The sequence below is a fragment of the Macaca nemestrina genome, chromosome 2 (assembly GCF_043159975.1).
Source record: "Macaca nemestrina isolate mMacNem1 chromosome 2, mMacNem.hap1, whole genome shotgun sequence".
Classification (NCBI taxonomy): domain Eukaryota; kingdom Metazoa; phylum Chordata; class Mammalia; order Primates; family Cercopithecidae; genus Macaca; species Macaca nemestrina.
In genome coordinates this window covers 92794229-92814556 of record NC_092126.1, presented here as the reverse complement: position 1 = coordinate 92814556, position 20328 = coordinate 92794229, and the positions used below count along the sequence as shown (strand labels likewise).

At 39.3% G+C, this 20328-nt stretch overlaps 1 protein-coding gene across 24 annotated transcripts in view; it reads left to right on the top strand.

Moving 5' to 3' along the window:
• The window catches only part of LOC105489960 (peroxisomal biogenesis factor 5 like), a 250128-nt gene that overhangs the window by 144611 nt on the left and 85189 nt on the right, over positions 1-20328 (top strand). For 15 of the 24 annotated variants that reach the window (XM_024795418.2, XM_011755119.3, XM_011755128.3 and 12 more), the window contains 4 exons: positions 596-707; positions 8270-8464; positions 13182-13305; positions 14222-14318. In XM_024795418.2, the coding sequence (XP_024651186.1) occupies positions 596-707; positions 8270-8464; positions 13182-13305; positions 14222-14318 (528 nt within the window). The remainder of the gene's footprint in view (positions 1-595; positions 708-8269; positions 8465-13181; positions 13306-14221; positions 14319-20328) is intronic. The other 9 variants (XM_024795422.2, XM_024795420.2, XM_071091304.1 and 6 more) reach the window with 1 other exon arrangement.

Here is a 20328-nt window from a genome sequence, read left to right as displayed (position 1 = left end):
AGTTAATATAACAATATTTTCTACTCTCCCAAAATAATATTTGTTATATAATACAAAAGCATTCCAAGGAAATGTAGAGGGTGTTTTTGTAGGTGACCTGAGCTTTTTAAGAGAGGGAGACGAGGCAGGCATTTATCCACCCACCCTGGTCCGTGTGTTTGCACTCCCCACATAAACACTGACTGAGCAGTGCTAACCAGAACATGTCATCTTTGAGTCTGAAGCCAATGTTCCAGGTCTCAGTAGGAGCTTTTGTCCAGGTGAGGAATGGGATTGGCCCTTAGCAACTATGATTCAATACGTGTCATTTTCTATATACTGAAATTAGAGAATAACTCTATTTCAGGAGTGGGGGGAAAGGCTTGAGCTTTAGACATTGAAGTTGGCTGCATCAAAAATATGTTGACAGTGCTAAAAGGCTCATTCCCCACCTTTTGGTATTTTTTTCTTTCTTGCCCCTATCCCATTATTTATTTATGTATTTATTTATTTTTGGTAGGCTTGCTATTCTCATTTTGTTGCAAGGCTGCATTTTAATTCATCTGACTCTGCAGTTTAACAAAGCTCTTTGACACGTCTGTTCATTTGTTCTCAGCTGGTGAATGAGCAACAAGAAAGCAGACCCCTCCTGAGTCCCTCCATCGATGACTTTCTCTGTGAAACCAAATCGGAAGCAATAGCAAGGCCAGTAACATCCAATACAGCTGGTAATTCTTTCACTTTTAACTGTTCCTCAACTAGAGTTAATTTTAACTATAGTAAAGTGCACATTTTTTCCATAATATATTTTAAGTGAGGAAATAATGTTTGCAACCAAATGAAACTTTAGAATGTATACTATTTAGCGTAAATGAATAAATCACAGAAATTGCAATGTATCTCACCCAACGAATTTTGCTGAACATAAGTATACCACTATTAGCAATGAATCATGTTTTCATGTATATTTTCATATTTACATATTTATATCTAAAGTTGCATCACACTAGAAAATCTTTAAAACAAAAACACCTATTTCAGAGTAAGGTTTTTCAAGTTCTGGCTGATGGTCCAATTATTTCTGGAAATATTTTATATAACAGAAGTCCAGTAAATAAAAATGTGGCAATCTTTTCAAGTGGATTTAAATGACAAAATATCCTGCAGCTTTGGGATAGTACAGGGCCAGTTTCATTTTCTGTCATGTAAGTGTGTTACTCGCTCCCCGTTACAACAGTCTATTTGAACGTTCTCCTGGAATTAAACATTCTCAAATAGTAAGCCATCCCCTGCTCAGTGCCTGTCACATACAGGAACAGGCACTCAATAAGTATTAATCCATTGAGTGAGTACAGGATGCCACTGGCATAAATTACACTTCCCTTGTAGAAGCAGTCTTTCTGCATTGATTTCATTCGGTCAGCATTCACATTCAAAGTCATGTCATTCAAATAAGAATGAAAAAATGATGTTCAGAATCAAAGAACAAAGGTTATGTTGGATGTGCAGAGCAGAATTTAATGGAAAAAGGAAAGGATAATCACATACTATCTTGTTATATTTGTTCCATTTTGTCATCTTGGCCTCAGTTTGCTGTTGGCTTGCAAATTTTCATTATATTTCTAAGTGAATAAAATCACGGGAGAAGGAAATCGTGATTTTTCCAAAACACCAAAAATTACAAGAAGAGTAACTAGCATGAGATAGAGAGGCTCCTTATGTGAGGTCATATTTTACAGTTTCTGGGTTCAAACTCCATGAATTCCAACCCTGGCTCTGTATCCAGGGGCATGTTGCTTAATTAAGCCTCAGTTTCTTCATTTGTTTGATAATAGTAAGATCTACATCTCATAAGTTCATTGGAAAGATTAAAGGAAGCAATCCATGAAAAAGCTTAACACCATGTAAACTCTAACTGGTGTAAAAATGTCTGTTAGATTTTAGGTGAGAACAGTGTGTACTCCCTACACTTTCATTTTCAATTGCATTGACTTTTTTATATCACACCACAGTAATCATTTTCTAAATTCAGCTATCACTTTCAATAATCAAGAAATTAAATGGTACTTGGCAAATTCTAGGTAAGAAATTAGACAAGTTCACATACTATCAGATGAGATTCATTCCTCTGATCCATGAAACTGGAGCTGGCCCCTTCAAAACTCAAGAACTATCCCAGGAAAATACAGAGAACCTTGTATGTCTAATTGCAGGTGAATCCATGAGAATTGTATGCACTGTGAACTTGTTATTTATGCTCCAATTATCACTGATGGGAAAACTAAGTCACTTAGAAAGGATCCACCCTAAGAGAGCAATATAAGATTTGATTCAAAAGCTTCTTTTCAGCTTGATTGTTCTCACATATAAAAGAGAGACCTGTGAAATATTGGAGAAAAAAAATCAAAAGAAGGTATAATTTCTTGCAATCCCAATACCTACAATGTTGCCCTCTGTATTAGTCCTAGGGCTGCTGTGACAAAGTACCACCCACTGAGTTGATTCAACAACGGAAATTTACCATCTCAGTTCTTAGGGCTGGAAGCCCAAAATCATGCTTTCAGCTTGGCCACGCACCACATGAATGTGCTTAGTAAGGATCTATTCCAGGCCTCTCTTCTAACTTCTGGTACTGCCTTGGTTTATGGCAGCATAATTCCAATATTCATGTAGTGTTTTCTCTGTGTGTGTGCCTCCCAGTGTGCATGTCTGTCTCTGTGTCCAAATTTCCCCCCCTTTTTTTTTTTTTTCAGGCAGAGTCTCGCTCTGTCACTCAGGCTGGAGTGCAGTGGCACGATCTCAGCTCACTGCAAACTCCGCCTCCTGGGTTCAAGCGATTTTCCTGCCTCAGCTTCCCGAGTGGCTGGGACTACAGGCACATGCCACCACGCCCAGCTAATTTTTTGAATTTTTAATAGAGACAGGGTTTCACCGTATTAGCCAGGATGGTCTCCATCTCCTGACCTCATGATACGCCCACCTTGGCCTCCCAAAGTGCTGGAATTACAGGCATGAGCCACCGTGCCTGGCCCCAATTTCCCCTTTTTATAAGGACATCAGTCCAGTTAAAGTAGGGGCCCACCCTATTCTAATATGGCCTCATGTTTAATTGTATCTCGAATGAACCTATTTCCAAATAAGGTAATATTCTGAATACTGGGTATTAGGACTTCTTCACAGACCACTCAATCCATAATACTCTCCAACGTAGGGGGTCTGGTAAAATAGTGTTCTGAGACCAGGGTTTTTTTTTTCTCACCTTCATTATTCAGTGCACCTGATTCATACAGATTTTTATCCTGAAGAAAGGCTCTTGTTTGATAACATGTTTTTAATATTAAGAGTATATCTCAAGGCAAAAATATTATATATTTTTTAATTCCTAAGAAATCTAGCTTTTGTATAAATCAATACAAAATTTTAAAAATTTAGGAAATATTTACCTTTTCCGGAGGTCAGTCCATGACTTTTTTTCTCTATGAAACCTAAAAGAACATGTCTTTTGCCTCATAGAAGTTCTAAATTATAATTTTTTTCCACCCAGTTCAATTAGATTATCTGAAAAACAAAAGTTTTTGAGAGTGCCAACTATTTAAATTATTCCTCGGACTATCCAAACTGCCAAATAATTAGAAGCTCAACAAACAAATTAATCAAAGCCTTATCAATAAAGTCAGCACACTGCCTTAAGGTTAAGATAAAGTCTAGAGAGGACTGTTTAAGAACACAGGCTGTGGAGAGATGAGACCTGTATCCTGTATTTGAATCCTGGTATGAACACTGATGTACCAGTTATATTAGTTTTCTATTGCCACTGTAACAATTACCACAAATCTAATGGCTTAAAACAACACAAATTTATTATCCTAAAATCAAGATGTCAACAGAGCTACATTAGTTCTAGAGGCTCCAGGACAGAATTCATTTCCTTGCTTTTTCCTTGCTTCTAGAGGGCACCTACAATTTGGTGGCTTATGACCCTTGCTCCATCTTCAAAACCAGCAGCTCTCTCTCTCACACATTGGTCTCCATCCTCGTATCTCCTTCTCTGGCTCTGACCCCCTAACTGCATTTTATAAGAACTCTTGTGATTACATTGGGCCCACAGGGATCATCCAGATTAATCTTTCAGTCTCCAAATCCTTAACTTAATTACATCTGCAAAGTACCTTTTGCCATGTGACATGTCAAGGTAACATATTTACAGGTTCTGGGGATTAGAACGTGGGCATATTAGAGGGGGGGCGTTTTTCTACCAAACCAGCTGTGTGACTTTGGACAAGTTACTTAATATTGCCAAGCCTCAAGTTTTTCATATGTAAAATTAGAATACCTTTTTCACAGGAATGTTATGTAGACTAAACAAGGAAACATTCATAAGCACTTACCATATTATACATTTTCAATAAATAGTTTTTGTAATCATTTCCAACCGCATATATCTACAGTTTGCGTCAAGCATGAATGCTTTCAGTAGAGTCTTCTAGTAGCAATAAATATTTATTTGCATCATGACTATGCTTATAGCGCTGTTCCAAGAGCTTTAGATAAGCACTTCATCCAATACTTTATAAAGTAGTTTTATCCTTATTTTAGGTGGGCAGAAGAAGTTCAGGGTCAGAGAGACTTTTTTTTTTTTTGAGACTGAGTTTTGCTCTTGTTGCCCAGGCTGGAGTGCAATGGCACAATCTTGGCTCACCGCAACCTCCGCCTCCCAGGGTCAAGCGATTCTCCTGCCTCAGTCTCCCAAGTAGCTGGGATTACAGGCATGCACCACCACGCCTGGCTAATTTTGTATTTTTAGTAGAGATGGAGTTTCTCCATGTTGGTCAGGCTGGCCTTGAACTCCCAACCTCAGGTGATCCACCTGCCTCAGCCTCCCAAAGTGCTGGGATTACAGGCATGAGCCACTGCACTCAGTCAAACTCAGGTAGTCTTAACCACTGTCCTGTGCTGCCTTATTTCATGCGCAATATGCATGGAACATCAAGACACCAAAATAGATTAGCTGAACTAAAGTGAAGAAGACAGGACAAAGTGCTACAAGGGTGACTGGCAAAACATAGCCTGCTCAGAAGCAACTGAGCTGGAAATCTCCCTGCTACAGCAAAAGGAAGGGAAGTCAATGACATCCTCTGGGCAATGGGATCCCACAGTCTATAAAGCTGTGAGTGGTGACTGACATGTGGTCCATGAGAAAAGTCTGCATATGTGACAATAAGATTACACCCAGAAGGCATTTTATTAGATCTACACTAACACACACATACACACAGGTGCACACACACACACACTTTTCACATTCACTGTAAGAGGAGATTATCCTTTGTGCTCCTTTTTTTTAGAGACAGGGTCTTACTCTGTCACCCGGGCTGGCTCAAACTTCTGAGCTCACGCAGGCCTCCCACCTAGTCTCCCGAGCAGCTGAGACTACAGGTGAGGGCCATCACTCCTGGCTAGTTTTTTTTTATTTTTTTAATTGTTTTATAGTGACTGAATATATTGCCTAGGCTGGTCTCAAACTCCTGGCTTCAAGCAATCCTCCTGCCTCAGCCTCCCAAAACACTGGGATTACAAACATGAGCCAGCACACCTCACCGGTTGGTGCTCTTAATTTAAGCACACAGATACTGAAACCCAAACCTTCATGTGCCTGAAGAATCTTTAAAATAGGATTTAAAAAATCAGCAGAGCAGACACCACTTTCCATACCAGGGCTGTCTTTGAAGCCCGTGTGGAGCAATAAGATTCTTCCTTTTAAATCTTAACTAAAGGACACGCACACGCTAAAGTGTGATTTGTCTTTCTCCAGAGAGTGAAAGGCTGCACCCACTCTTCTCTCCTTTTGAAAACGTACTCTGCGGGGACTTTCCCAGCTTCAAAGCTGGCCATTCGACCTCCAAGTCACCTCCTTCATAGCAGCTGGGTAACCAATTAGGCCTTTTGTGTGTGCCAAGCATTTGTTTCACATTTGCAAGGAAAAAAACAAAGGGACAAAGAGCTCAGAACAAATATAGGAAGTGCCCAGGACACTTTGGAGGGGGAAAGAACCTTACTGAGCCAAGTTTGAATTCGCAGTTCACCCTTTTAGTAATTCATTTGTTCTGAATGTGAGAAGAAGATATAGAATTCAATTAGTACTTGCCAGCTGTTACTCCATAACAAATGTACTTCCTATGTTCAAGTAGACAATTTTATAATTTGCTTCTGAAAGTCTAGGAGCAAGTGACTAACTCTTAATTGTTTGTACAATTAGTAAAAAGATATATGTGGCATTCTATATTCTGTCATCAATTTCCTTTCCTCTGTTATAAGGACATCACATTGGGCCTAGACACCTTGCCAGCGTAATAGTGTTCTGGCAATTTCTATTTGAACGTTCAGTGGATATAAAGTGTGAGGCGTTCTAGCCTGTTTTGGCTGTCTGTCATGCTTACACTGTAGACATAAAGTCAAGCAGCTTAGTTCTGAATGCCACTTCTTTCCCTCCGCGTTCAAGTACTTCCTAGTCACAAAACATCCCTCGTATCTCAGGGCATCTTAGCATTGGGAAGTTGTTCCCATTGCTTCATGAAGATTCTGTTGAGATAAGCTGACACTTTCAGGCCACTTTATGATAAATTTGCTTCATAGAATCCTCTGTAGAATGCATATCTTTGTCTCATCTTCAGTTTTACTCCCAGTAGCATTTTCTCTTTCTGTCAGTATATGGATCTGATTCTTGTCTCAAATAAAAAGGAACAGTGAAAATAGGAGAACATCATCAACAACAACAAAAAGGATAGAAAAACATCATGAATTGGCTATAAAAGAATAGAAATCACATTTATTGAGTACCTATTGTATGCCTGGCACTTTACATACATTAGATCATTTAATCTTCATCTTATCCCTAAAAGACAATTAATTCCTCATTTTCAAATGAGGAAACTGAAACTCAGAGAGGGCAAGAAACTTACTTCAAGTCACACAGCTAAGCCATGACAGAGCCAGATGTTTCCACTTCACCAACAACATCCAACCACTGTGACTTGGAATTGGAATCAGAAAACGGGACTATTACGAGTGAAGTTTGACACACGATCCTAAAGATCCCATAGGAATGGTTAGCTCATGAAGCCCATGCACTACTAAAGAAATCCGGGTTGTGAGTTCAGTGGAGCCTGGCCCCTGCCTTCAGTACAAGGGAGAAGCAGACAGTAGAGTATCGAGACATCAGCAAAAATCCATTCCCCACCTAGAGGAAAAGCTTGGAGATTACAGAGGAATGCTGCAGTCATTGTTGTAGACTGCCACAAAGGGTTAATGCAAGTAGTTTCTTTGTCTTTCTGTGGCTTTTCTAAGTGAGCTGGGTGAAGAGATTCCATGCGAGGAAGCCACCAGTCTTGCTCAGAAGCTAGTCTCTCCAGTGTGGTGCCAGGGCCAGTGAAACAGCAGGGACTGGTGGAGAGGTAGAGCTGTAGGGACCTTCTCGAATTTGAATTTTCTATTTCTCACAATGAGTTAGTCAAACTCTGGTTATGTGAACTGTAAAAGAAAGAAGAAGCAAAGGTTATAAAACTTCTTTTTTGAATTCTCATTTGCCTGATTTGCATTTGAACAACTTATTATTTCTGCTTTCATTAGAGTATTTAATGCAATGTAATCAACCTGCTAAGAAGTAAAAGTGTAACAGTTTTATAGTTAGTTACATTGAAATTTAACTTTGCATACTAAACAGCAAAGGCATTAACATGTGTATCTATTCATCAACTATGGATTATAAAATACCTCTCTTGGGTGAACCCAAACAGGATGCCATTTTCTGATTGAACTGCTTAATTAAATAAAAGGTGATTAACAGCATTGCTTTATACCCCATATACTTTATTGTTTAAAATTAAAATACAAAGACATTCAAAAACTTCACTAAATCTCTGAATATGATAGATTGACTCCTCTCTGGGAAACTGTAATCTAAAATAACCTTCAGTATAAATAAAGCAAAGCAATAAAGTAAATAGCATCTGAACTCAGATTCAGTTTCATCATTTTAATTTCATTCAAAGCTTCATCATTGCTGAGGCTGGTCTAAGTCCTTTCTTACCGGTTTGTGCCATGCCAAATATAAGAATAACATGCAGCAAATATCCCAGTCTAACAAGCTGTCTCTATAAATCAATGGTGAACTAACTTAATTCCAATCTATCCTACAAACATAAAATCTTTCTGTACCCAACTGAAACCTATTTAAAAAAAATAATTTCAGAGTAGTAAATGGGCTTATCTTAACCTCTTCCATTTCTGATAGTACTGACCACTGGCTTAGATCTCCTTGACCTGAGTGAACCAGTCTCTCAAACTCAAACCAAAGCCAAGAAGTCAGAGCCCTCATCAAAAACTTCATCCCTCAAGAAAAAGGCCGATGGATCTGACCTCATCAGCACAGATGCTGAGCAGAGAGGCCAGCCTCTCAGAGTCCCGGAGACTTCATCCTTAGACCTAGGTAAGGCAATCGCTTGTGGCTGTGGATGCTCAACCTTGCTCTGCTGGTGTGGATACAAGAGGAAAGTTCCACCAATGGCATTGAACAGTGAACAAAGGAGTAGAAAAGGCATAGTCCATGGTGGAAACTGGACAGGACATAGCTTCTTTTGGGCTTGAACTTTGTATAGCAATTGGGGAGCTCAACTTTGCATAACTGGTTGATTCATGTATTTATTCGACCCACAAATATGATGTGATTGATAGGTGCTGGGCACCAGGCTAGGCACTAAAGTTACAAATAAAGGTAAAATGTGCATCTTGCTCTTTAGGAGCACTCAGTCTAGGACAAGAAAGAGGGAACTTCTGAGTAACCAACTCTAATGCAAGGCCGGGGGCAGCCAGATCAAACAGTATGTAACAAGCGTGTTTGGGAATACGTGCAATACAATAATAACAGCTACCATTTGATGGTGGATTACAATGCCTAGGAACCACAGTACATTACTTACATATATTATCTCATTAAATTATCACAACTCTTTGAAACATGCAAGGAACCAAGTTTCAAAATTTAAGCAATTTGCCCAAGATCTCACATTTTATAAGAGGAAGAGCTGAAAGTTGAGCCTAGCTCTAGGTAACTTCAAAGCCCATATGTTTTCCACTATATTCCACCTCCCCTGAGAAAGGACGGCTTAGTTCTTAGCTCCTGGAACCAGACATATTAAGCTCTCCTTTCTCAAGAAAAAGAACGGTGACAGGTATTTTAGAAAGCCAAGAGGCCCATGAATCTTCCCTGGCTGTGACTGACTGCTGTGTGTGTAGGTATATGTGTGGGGAGGTGAATTTTGTATATACATTCATATGGAGATCATAGCTTATCCATAAGGTTATGAAGAATAAATGGAATACATATGTGAAATCACTTATTACTATGATATGTACATGTTAAATGGTCATGAATTAATTTATTCATTTGTTCAGCAGACATTTCTCTGAGTATCTACCATATTCCCAGCACATACTATGTGCTAGGAATACAAAGATAAATAATATAAGCTCTGTGCCTTAGCAAATTTACAGTGTAGTAGGGAGATAGAAAAATGATTAAATGATTATAATAAAATATTAACTATATGTAGCAATGAAAGAAAACCCAGATCAGTTACTACATGAGCCTCCTCATCATGCCATTGCCCCACCCAGTGGGAGAAGGTGTCTTACAAGAGGTACTATGTGAGCTGAGGTTTGAGGAGTGCGTAGGAATTTGCCAGATTCAAGATAGATCAGGAGAAAGATGGGGAGAACAGTGCAGGGTATCCCTGGTGCAGAAAGGAAAGGGATTCACACACAAATAGATAAACACGGCAAGATGTCTTTTTAAGTAAATATACATATTTCAGTAGTACTCAAGGATAGAATAATGAGAGAAAAAGTCTGAAAATCACTTGTGGCAAGATCATAGGAATCCTTGGATGTCATGCCCTTAAGATTGGGGAAGGAGGGATGATGTTTGAAGACTTCTACTAAGAGGAATGACAGCAATGGTTTCTATTTTAGAAAAATCCTTCTCTGGTGGATTTACGGAGAAAGGAATAGAGGCAATGAGACCAGTACAGAGATCCAACAGTGACAAGGGGGATAATGAGAAAGAGAGAGACAGGTTCCAAAAACTATTAAAACAAGACTTAGAAACAGATAATATGTATATGTGAGCAATGGGGACATGTAGAATGTGCCAAGCTCCATGACAGAAGATGGAAGAGGAGCAGGAGTGAACTATTGAGTTCAGCTTTGAACCTGCTATATTTGTGGAAACTATGGGACTTCTCTGTGGATACCTCCATTAGGCTGTTAAGTATATAGGTCTAGAACTGGAGAAAAAGAGCTGAGTAGGAAATGGAGATTTGTAAGTCAGAAGCTTGTGTATGAATGGATATTGGAACCATGGGTGTAGATGAGCTCTTCCAGGGATAGACTGTAAAGAAAGGAAAGAGAACCACGCCATTGCTCAAATTAGTGGCATACACAGGAACTCCTTTCCCCTGCCATCCCTCTTTGAGGTCTGTCTTTGGAGGGAAATTTTATAACTATCTCTACTATTTCCTCACCATCTAGGTTTATTCAGTTTTACAAATAAGTTAATAACATGTATAGATTTAGATAAAAATATATTAATATATTGATTGGGTGCAGTGGCTCATATCTGTAATTCCAGCACTTTGGGAGGCCAAGGCAGGAGGACTGCTTGAGGCCAGGAGTTTGAGACCAACTTGGACAACACAGTGAGATCCCATCTCTACAAAATTTTAAAAGTTAGCCTGGCATAGTGGCATAAACCTGTAGTTCCAGCTACCTGGGAGGCTGAGGCAGGAGGATTGCTTAAGCCCAAGAGATTGAGGCTACAGTGAGCTGTGACTGCACCACAGCACTTCAGCCTGGGCAGCAGAGTGAGACCTTGCCTTAAAAAATAGAATATATTAATATATTACGATATAACACAATAAGCATGCAGATGATGAACACTTATTTCTCTGCTTCTGAGAAAATGTCCTATGAAGAAGTTGTAAAAGTATTTAGTTTAAAAGCACCTTTAAGAATAGCAGTGTTGGCCAGGCGCAGCGGCTCATGCCTGTAATCCCAGCACTTTGGGAGGCTGAGGCGGGTGGATCACCTGAGGTCAGGAGCGTGAGACCAGCCTGACCAACATGGAGAAACCCTGTGTCTACTAAAAATACAAAGAAAAATTAGCTAGGCATGTTGGCACATTCCTGTAATCCCAGCTACTAGGGAGGCTGAAGCAGGAGAATTGCTTGAACCCGGGAGGCAGAGGTTGCAGTGAGTCGAGATCACGCCACTGCACTCCAGCCTGGGCAACAAGAGCAAAACTCCGTCTCAAAAAAAAAAAAAAAAAAAAAAGAATAGCAGTGTTATTCACAATAGTAAAAAGGTGAAAACAACTGAAACGTATCATGAGATGAATGGATAAACAAAATGTAATATATACACACAATGAACTTATTCCGCCTTGGAAAGGAATAACTTACATGCTACAACATGGATGAACCTTGAAGATATTGTGCTAGGTGAAGTAAACCAGGCACAAAAGGACAAATACAGGTTAAGCATCCCTAATTCAAAAATCTGAAATCCTCCAAAATCTGTAAGTGGAAAACTCCACACCTGACTTCATGTGATAAGTCACAGTCAGAACTTTGTTTTATGGATAAGATTATTTAAAATACTTTATAAAATTACCTTCAAGCTATGTGTGTAAGGTGTGTATGAAACATAATTGAATTTCGTGTTTAAATGTGAGTCCCAGCCCCAAGATATCTCATTATGACATATGCAAATATTCCAAAAACCAAGAAAAAAAATCCCAAATTTGAAACACTCCTGGTCCCAAGCATTTTGCATAAGGAATAATCAACCTGGATTGGAGGATTCCACTTGTACGAGGTACCCACAACAGTCAAATTCATACAGACAGAAAGTAGAATAAAAGTTACCAGGTTTTTGTTGGGGGAATGAAAAGTTCGTGTTTAATGAGTAGAGTTTCAGTTTGAAATGATGAGAAATTCTGGAGATGAATAGTGGTGATGGTTACACAACAGTGTGAATGTACTAATGCTACTGAATTGTACACTAACATATGGTTTAAATGGTCAATTTGTTATGCATTTTTTACCAGAGTTTTTAAAAAGAAGGGGAAAAAAGACCTTAGAGAACATCATCTGCAAACTGATCTCTTTTTTCAGACAGAGTTTTGCTTTGTTGCCCAGGCTGGAGTGCAGTGGCGCAATCTGGGCCCACTGCAACCTCTGCCTCCCAGGATCAAGGAATTCCCCTGCTTCAACCTCCCAAGTAGCTGGGATTACAGGCATGCACCACCACACCCCGTTCATTTTTTTTTGTATTTAGTAGAAAAAGGGTTTCACCATGTTGGTCAGGCTGGTCTCGAACTCCTGACCTCAGGTGATCCACCTGCCTCTGCCTCCCAATGTGCTGGGATTACAGGCGTGAGCCCCTGCCACCTGGCCCAATCTTTTTATACACTAAAAAACTGAACCCCGAGATTGTTTCAGTGGTTTATTCACAGCCACACACCTGTAATGAGAGAGAATCTAGCCAGATTTTTTTTATCTATAAGAACTAAGCCACAGGGATAAAATGGTTCCAGGATTCCCTTGGCTGTCCTCATTGCCTCCTTTCTCTCTCTCCCCATTATAAATTCCCTCCTTTGGTGAAAAATTACATGCTTTATTCAAAAGCTGTGAAAATGTTCTGATTTATCCCCACCTCCTTTTAACAATGAAGCTCATCTCTTTAAACAGAATTTCTTTCTGGAATCATGCCAGCAATGCCCCCAAACCCCTGCTTTAGCCCAGAGACTGACAGGGTAGTGCTCCAGATGTACATTCTACACTGGATTGCACAGGCTCATATACAAGATTCAGAATGTACACAGCTTCAGAAATAAATTCAGGTCAAACAACTTGATTGCATTAACTGTAAAAGCAATGCAATTTATCTTAATAGGAGATTTCTATTTAGCTGTACAAGTTTTAATTTTTATGCAACATTGAAAAGATAAAGGTTGATCTTGGGGCTTGGGACATTGGTTGAATGAAGCTCACTTTGATAAGATTTTTCAATCTTAATTAAGCTCTCTTTTTCTCTCTGCACCACATGCTCCCCCAACCTGCCTCACCCGCTTCCTCTGTACTTACTAGACATTCAAACACAACTGGAAAAATGGGACGATGTTAAGTTTCATGGCGATCGAAATTCCAAGGGACATCCAATGGCAGAGAGAAAATCATGCTCATCTAGAACTGGATCAAAAGAGCTCTTATGGTAAGGTATTTTGATACCAGAAAATGGCCATTTATTTATCAACTTTATGAGTGGCACTGAAATAGCCAGTGAGTTAAGTCAATCCAAATACTTGGCATCACATGTAACCCCTATGTAACAATACCAATTACTGTGGCTTCTACCAATTCGAATTATTTCATCTCAACTGTCAAAAATTAATTCAACTCAGTCAATAAGTGTTTTGAGAGATTTGTAATTCAACATTGGTAATAATGTTCTGAATGTGTAACTGTGCTGATTAGTAAAACTAGGTGTATATGTGTATATACATGAGAATATTCAATATATTAAATAATAGTTAAATTTTTGCAGTTATAAGGTAGCTTTTTTGGTTTGCTCAATCATCCACTATCAGATAATCAAATAATTCAGAACAGTGCATGGAAGCTTATGAGAAAATCTGGCCACCTGAGTTGTACCATATTTTTGAAGCTTCCTAAAGGGCAGTATCCAGCCTCCGTCTCCTACTGCCCTCCCACATCTCCATTTATCATGACATTTCAAATTCTGTATAAGGATAAAATCTGTCCTGAGACACTTGTTGGGAAGTTCTTCCCCCCACCAAAAACAAAAAACAAACAAAAAATAATAATAATTTTTTTATGAAACAGAATTTTCTGTAACAAAAATGGTACTGCATTTATTGACTTTTTGCCCATAATTGAACTGAATTTTTAATCAAAGATAATAACACCTAGCACATTGTAGCCTCTTACATTCTGAAAGTGGCCATTATAATAGAAATACATGAAACTTATCTTTATCATCAGAATTTTGATGAGAGCTTTGACATCATGGCTTTCAATGATCCAAATTACCTCGGTTTCTTGACTGGATTTATAGCTTAATTTTGTTTCTAGATGTACATTTAATTTCCTTCATGCATCCCTTATAGGTCCTCAGAGCACAGATCTCAACCAGAACTGAGTGGTGGAAAAAGCGCCCTCAACTCTGAGTCGGCTTCAGAGTTGGAATTAGTGGCTCCAACTCAGGTAACAAAACTGATTATTCAGTGAACACATCTTTTCCTGTATATAACATACAGCATAAATGTTTTATTTTCATTTTGTACAAGAAGTTTGAAGTATATTTTATACATTGTGTTTCATGTGCTGTTTCATTCAGTAGCTATCTCAATGCTTAAAATAGCTGAAATACAGGTATATATATGTATATCTACACATTTGGCTGGAAAATGTGTTAATGAATTCACTGTGTACTTAGCACTTTTTCCTTGTTCTATCATTTACTGTTCTATTATTTTGTAATACAAAATCTGTTCTACTCTATTATTAGCACTGTTTACATAACAGAACTCAATGGAGAGGAAATTACATCTTGAGTGTTCATTCACATCTATGCCCTGTGGAACGTACTACACATTGGTACCCTGACTGTCATATTAAAATAAATGTCATACTGAGAAATATATTATTATAGTATTAGGAGTCATGATGATGATAATAAGAGCTACTATTTGTGAGTGCCATTAAGTATCAGGGACTTTACACATGTTTTTTAAGTGTTATATATAATACTCAAATAATCCTGCGAATTATTATTAACCTCACTTTAAAGATACTCTTTAGTCTCAGCGACGTCAAACACATTTTCCTGGGACACTCAACTAATTCACTGGTGGAAGTAGGGTGTGAACCAGGTCTGTCTGTCCATTACTTGAACCTTAAGTTCAGTTTAACTGGCTGTTTTGTAACTAGTTATCTCCTATGATTAAGACCATATCTCGGCCGGGCGCGGTGGCTCACGCTTGTAATTCCAGCACTTTGGGAGGCCAAGGCGGGCCGATCATGAGGTCAGGAGATCAAGACCATCCTGGCTAACATAGTGAAACCCCGTCTCTACTAAAAATGCAAAAAATTAGCCAGGCGTGGTGGCAGGCCCCTGTAGCCCCAGCTACTCGGGAGGCTGAGGCAGGAGAATGGCGTGAACCCAGGAGGCGGAGCTTGCAGTGAGCCAAGACCATGCCACTGCACTCCAGCCTGGGCGACAGAGCAAGACTCCATCTCAAAAAAAAAAAAAAAGACGTATCTCCTATGATTCTAAGAAAGCCAAAGTCATTCTCAATCTTTTCATTCCCTTGAACACTTTTAAAGGCCTTGATCTAAAACCACAAAGGTATCATAAGGTGTGTGTGTCCAAGTTCATGCATTCTACAATCCAGTTGAGATGAGACTCAGTGTTTAAACAAAATAAGCGTAATAAAATAAGCAACAGAAATTTTCTTGAGCTTACTAGATGTTGAAACCAAAAGAGGAAATATACTATCTGAGGTGAAATAAAGAGATAATTATAATAATAGCAGATATTATTAAGTGCTATGATAAGGACTTCTTACGTATTAACTCGTTTTTTTTTTCTGTTAAATAACTGGATCAGATAAGTTCAATTTTATAGACAGTGAAACTAAGATACAATGAGCTGAAGAAACTTGTCTGTGGACTCACAACTAGTAAGTGGCAGAGAGAGGGAGGACACAGACAGAGGAAATCTTCAGCAAATAGAAGGCCTCTGGCAACTTTTCTAAGCCACCAGCAGCGCCCCCTACAAACACGTGAGCCTCCACAAGGGAGGACCATTAGTGCTCCCAGATCTTAGCTGGAAAACAAGTCCACTGACTTCCTGAACAAATAGCCCTGCAAACGTCAATGAATTGTAAACGTAGCATGAAAAGGTAGTTTTTTCCTTTGTGCTCACTCTAAATGTATTTATTTTTTAAAAGAAAATGTATAGTATTTCCTATATCAGAAAAACATTTCTTGATAAGTACAGTAGAGATATAGGCTCAGCTAAAGTGATCGGTACTGTTTCATAAACTGGAATTCTTGGAACAATTTAATGTAGCAATAAAACGTTTGTTTCTAAAGCCGGTGAGACTTGGCACAGGTAGGCTGTTCTACAAGGAGCTGAGGTGGAAAATCAGCTGGTGTCCCTGGTTGCCATAGAGACCCAGGATACATTTATCTTATTATTCCAATGACGGCTACTCTCCTCCTCGTTGTCTGATTTCATCCCACCAAATTGTCCTTCCTCTTACCCATCAGTACACCTTACTTTAAACAAAGACAAAGTACTTTAGAAAATTTTCTCAAGACGATATTGTCTCCTAAACATAGTTTAAAATGCACATGAGAGTTTTCTATCTGGACAAATCTTAATGAATCCTTTTAGAGAGTTATCAATTATTAGTAAATAACTTACACTTTGTTTTTTAAAAAACATTGCATGTTTACTTATGTAGATTTGCCTAGACTAAGGAAATTCATAATCTCCTAGTTTTAATTTCAGCCTATGGTTAAATTAGGAAGATTTCATGAATTTGGGACTTAATAGATCTGAAACACCAAGTCACTCAGACAGCAGGAGAATAACCTGATCAATCTACTTGTAATAAAAACAAAAATATGTTAAAAGAAAAATCTCACTGTGCACAGTGACTCACGCCTGTAATCCCAGCACTTTGGTAGGCCAAGGCAGGTAGATCCCTTGAACCCAGGAGTTTGAGATCAGCCTGGAATACATAACAAAACCCTGTCTCTATAAAAAACACAAAAATTAGCCGGGCATGATAGCACAAGCCTGTAGCCCCAGCTCCTCAAGAGGCTGAGGTAGGAGGATGACCGTGCCTGGGAGGCAGAGGCTACAGTGAGCTCAGACTGAGCCACTGCACTCCAGCCTGGGAGACAGAGGAAGATCCTGTCTCAAAAAAAGAAAGAAAAGAAAAACCTTAGCCAAATTAAATTTAACAGAGTAACTAAGCAAAGAACAATTCACGAATCAAGCAGCCTCCTGAGCCAGAGTAGGCTCAGAAAGACTCCAGTGAAGCTACAGGAAGGAAGATTTACAGAAAGTAAAAGGAAAGTGATGTCCAGAAAACTAAAATGAGGAACAGAAACAGCTGTATTGGTTGCAGCTTGGCATTTGCCTTACTTGAACACGGTTTGAACAATTGCCCCCCTTTGATCAGCCAAAACTGTGTGATTGGCACAGGAGTAGGTTACAGTTTGTTTACACCTCCATTTAGGTTATGGTTCACTGCGTACAGAGAAATCTTTAGGTTGAACTTAAAATATGTAAGAAGTTGATTTATATACTGTTAGAAGCATAACAATATATTGTCTTTTAATATATGAACTATTTATACAGATAAAATCATGAAGGTGGTATAAAAATTCACCTTAAAAGTATAACTCAGATGGGGCCAGGTGTGGTGGCTCACGTGTGTAATCCCAGCATTTTGGGAGGCCAAGGTGGGTGGATTACTTGAGGTCAGGAGTTCAAAACCAGCCTGGGTCACATGGTGAAACCCCGTCTCCACTAAAAATACAAAAATTAGCCAGGCTTGGTGGCACATGCCTATAGTCCCAGCTACTCAAGAGGCTGAGGCATGAAAATTGCTTGAACCCGGGAGGCAGAGGTTGCAGTGAGCCAAGATTGCACCACTGCATTCCAGCCTGGGTGACAGAGCGAGACTCAGCCAAAAAAAAAAAAAAAAAAAGTATCACTCAGATGGTTCCCAGGAAAATCAAGGAGATGTTTTCTTCTCTTTCAAGCCAACATAAATTATCTAAGGCAGTGACCCGACAGGTGAAGACTATTTACAAAATTCCTTTAAAAGTTGTATTTCAGAGTCACAAAGAAAATGGAAGCTCACAATGTGAATAACTAATGTTTTCAAATTTTCTTTATAAGACGAGGAAAAGGAAAAACATAGTCTAGCCTCTTTCAAATAGTGTTTTGAATGCTGTAGGGATAAAAGGAACTTTCTTTCCACCTCTGGAAGTTTTGATAATTTGAGTCTACAAAACAAAGTGATTAACAGGAGAAAAGGTATGCCAACAGATTGATGTGGAAGCATGCAGAGAGTCACACAAAGTATGAAACTCAGAGAAGGGACGGATGCTTGGAGCCTAAATATCCTCTTCATAGAGGAGAGAGAAGTAGGGAATGATGGTACTTTTAGAGGAAGAGTAAATGATTTTTAGGGGAAATGAAGGGGCCTGAAGGACAGACAATAGCCTTGTAACTGTAACAGGTTCATCACCCAATGCAAGTCAGTTAGCCAAGACACCAAGTTGCAACAGAGAAAGAGGTTTGATCATAGTGTCACAAAACAAGGAGATGGGAGGAAACCTCAAATCCAGCTCCCCGAGGAGTTTGGGGCTAGGGGTTTTAAGGGTCTTGGAGTGGGCAGAAGTGTGGAGATCATTAACTGGTTGAAGAGTGCAGGGTGAAGCTATTGGACAGAGACGTGAAGAAGCTGTGTTCTCATGCCGATCCCATTCCTCTGTGGGGGGTCTTCAAACTGGTTGCTGGAATTCAGGGTCTGAAAAACACCTTAATGATCCTTAAACAAAAGCCCTGTGATCTGAATGTCAGAGATCCTGTCTGTAGGAACAATGAGGATATAAATGGTCTGTATCTACTGCTATGTGACTTTTAGCCACAAGGAAATGAGACAAAGTGCAGCCTTATTAATGCTTAATTGTCACCATATTTCTGTCCAGAATCTGGCATGCAATTCTTGTCAACCCTGTGGGGGCAGTTTCAGCCTGGGGTAAGGTTCATCTGAGTGCCCTTCGATGAGCCAAAACTCCATGATTTGCACAACAGTAGGTTACACAGTCTGTTTACATTTCCATTTAGGTTATAGCTCACTATGTACAGAGAAATCTTTAGGCTGAACTTAAAATATGTAAGAAGTTGATTTATATAAATGTCTATATATAACAAAAGCCATATTGGGAAGGCTGATCTTTACCATGTGTTATAATCCATATTTCATTCTCAATCTTAAACCAGCAAGTCTGGGCACACTGCTAAATTGCAGAAAAGTTTCAGGATCTTTAACGGAGTTGGTGCGGTGTCAACTCTAGTGTTCCTTCCTGGGAGTTAATCTTCTCCGATGAGATTGCATTTCGTCTGGAAACTTCAGAGAAAGTCCCTACCTGTGCTTCAGGGGAGGCAGAGGGGCAAGGGACAGGGGAATGGGAGAAGGTCAGAGACACTTTGGTTCTGAGGCTGCCTCTTTAGCTCAAAGTACCTGGCATGTCCAAGTACCATGTTTTAGGGTACCATTTTTCTGAGCCCCAAAAATATACTAATCAGGGTGACTGGAGATTATAATACATTATATAATCTCTGTATTTTTAAGAGTAAAGTTTCCTGCCACTTACCCAAACTGTGTAACTAATATTCCCTGGAGTTAATTGTTTTTAAAATTCATATATCCCGAAAAATTAGAAAACACTTGAAGAATTAAGAAAAACACAGAATGTAATATAAAATTACCTTTCTCCACAAATAGGTTAAGATAGTGATTAGTGAGGCAAAAGAAAAATAATTCAGCTTCTGCTGGAGGCCTTTTTGGATTTGGACACTTGGAAGGGTAACTCCGAGACAGGCTCTTACAGACCTCAGTTAGATTTTACTGGGCTGTGCAGCAGCCAGCTCTCCAAGTGCCAAGTCACAATTTTGTAACTCACTGATTTTTCTGACTTTGGCACAGCAAATGCTTCCATTCATGTAGTCTTAATTCCAAACCAGAACAATTTAAATTTTGGCAATATCCTGAGGGGGCCAAAGCCCTTGGTCCCCAAAGGTTCACTGAAAAATCACTGACATGAGGCAGATTGATTAATAGGAGAAAAGGCATACAAATATTCTTAATGTGTATACACAGGAGCCCTCAAAACGAAGACTCAGCCCCCCATTGAGGTACAGAAGCTTATATACCATCTTGAGGTTGCAGAGAGAATATGGGCTCATAGCATGGCCAAAAGCAGGTTTTGGTTGCAGGACAGGTTATGGGAGGGAGAAGGGAAGAGGCTTGGCTAACAAAGGGGGCCTTATTATATAGATGAAACCTCTGGCAGGTAGGAGTCTCAGAGAGGATAGCTGGTAAATGTTTCCTTTCAGCCCTTTAAAGGTGTCACTCTCAGTTAATCTTTCCTAGATCTGGGCAAAGGAAGTGCTGGTTGCATT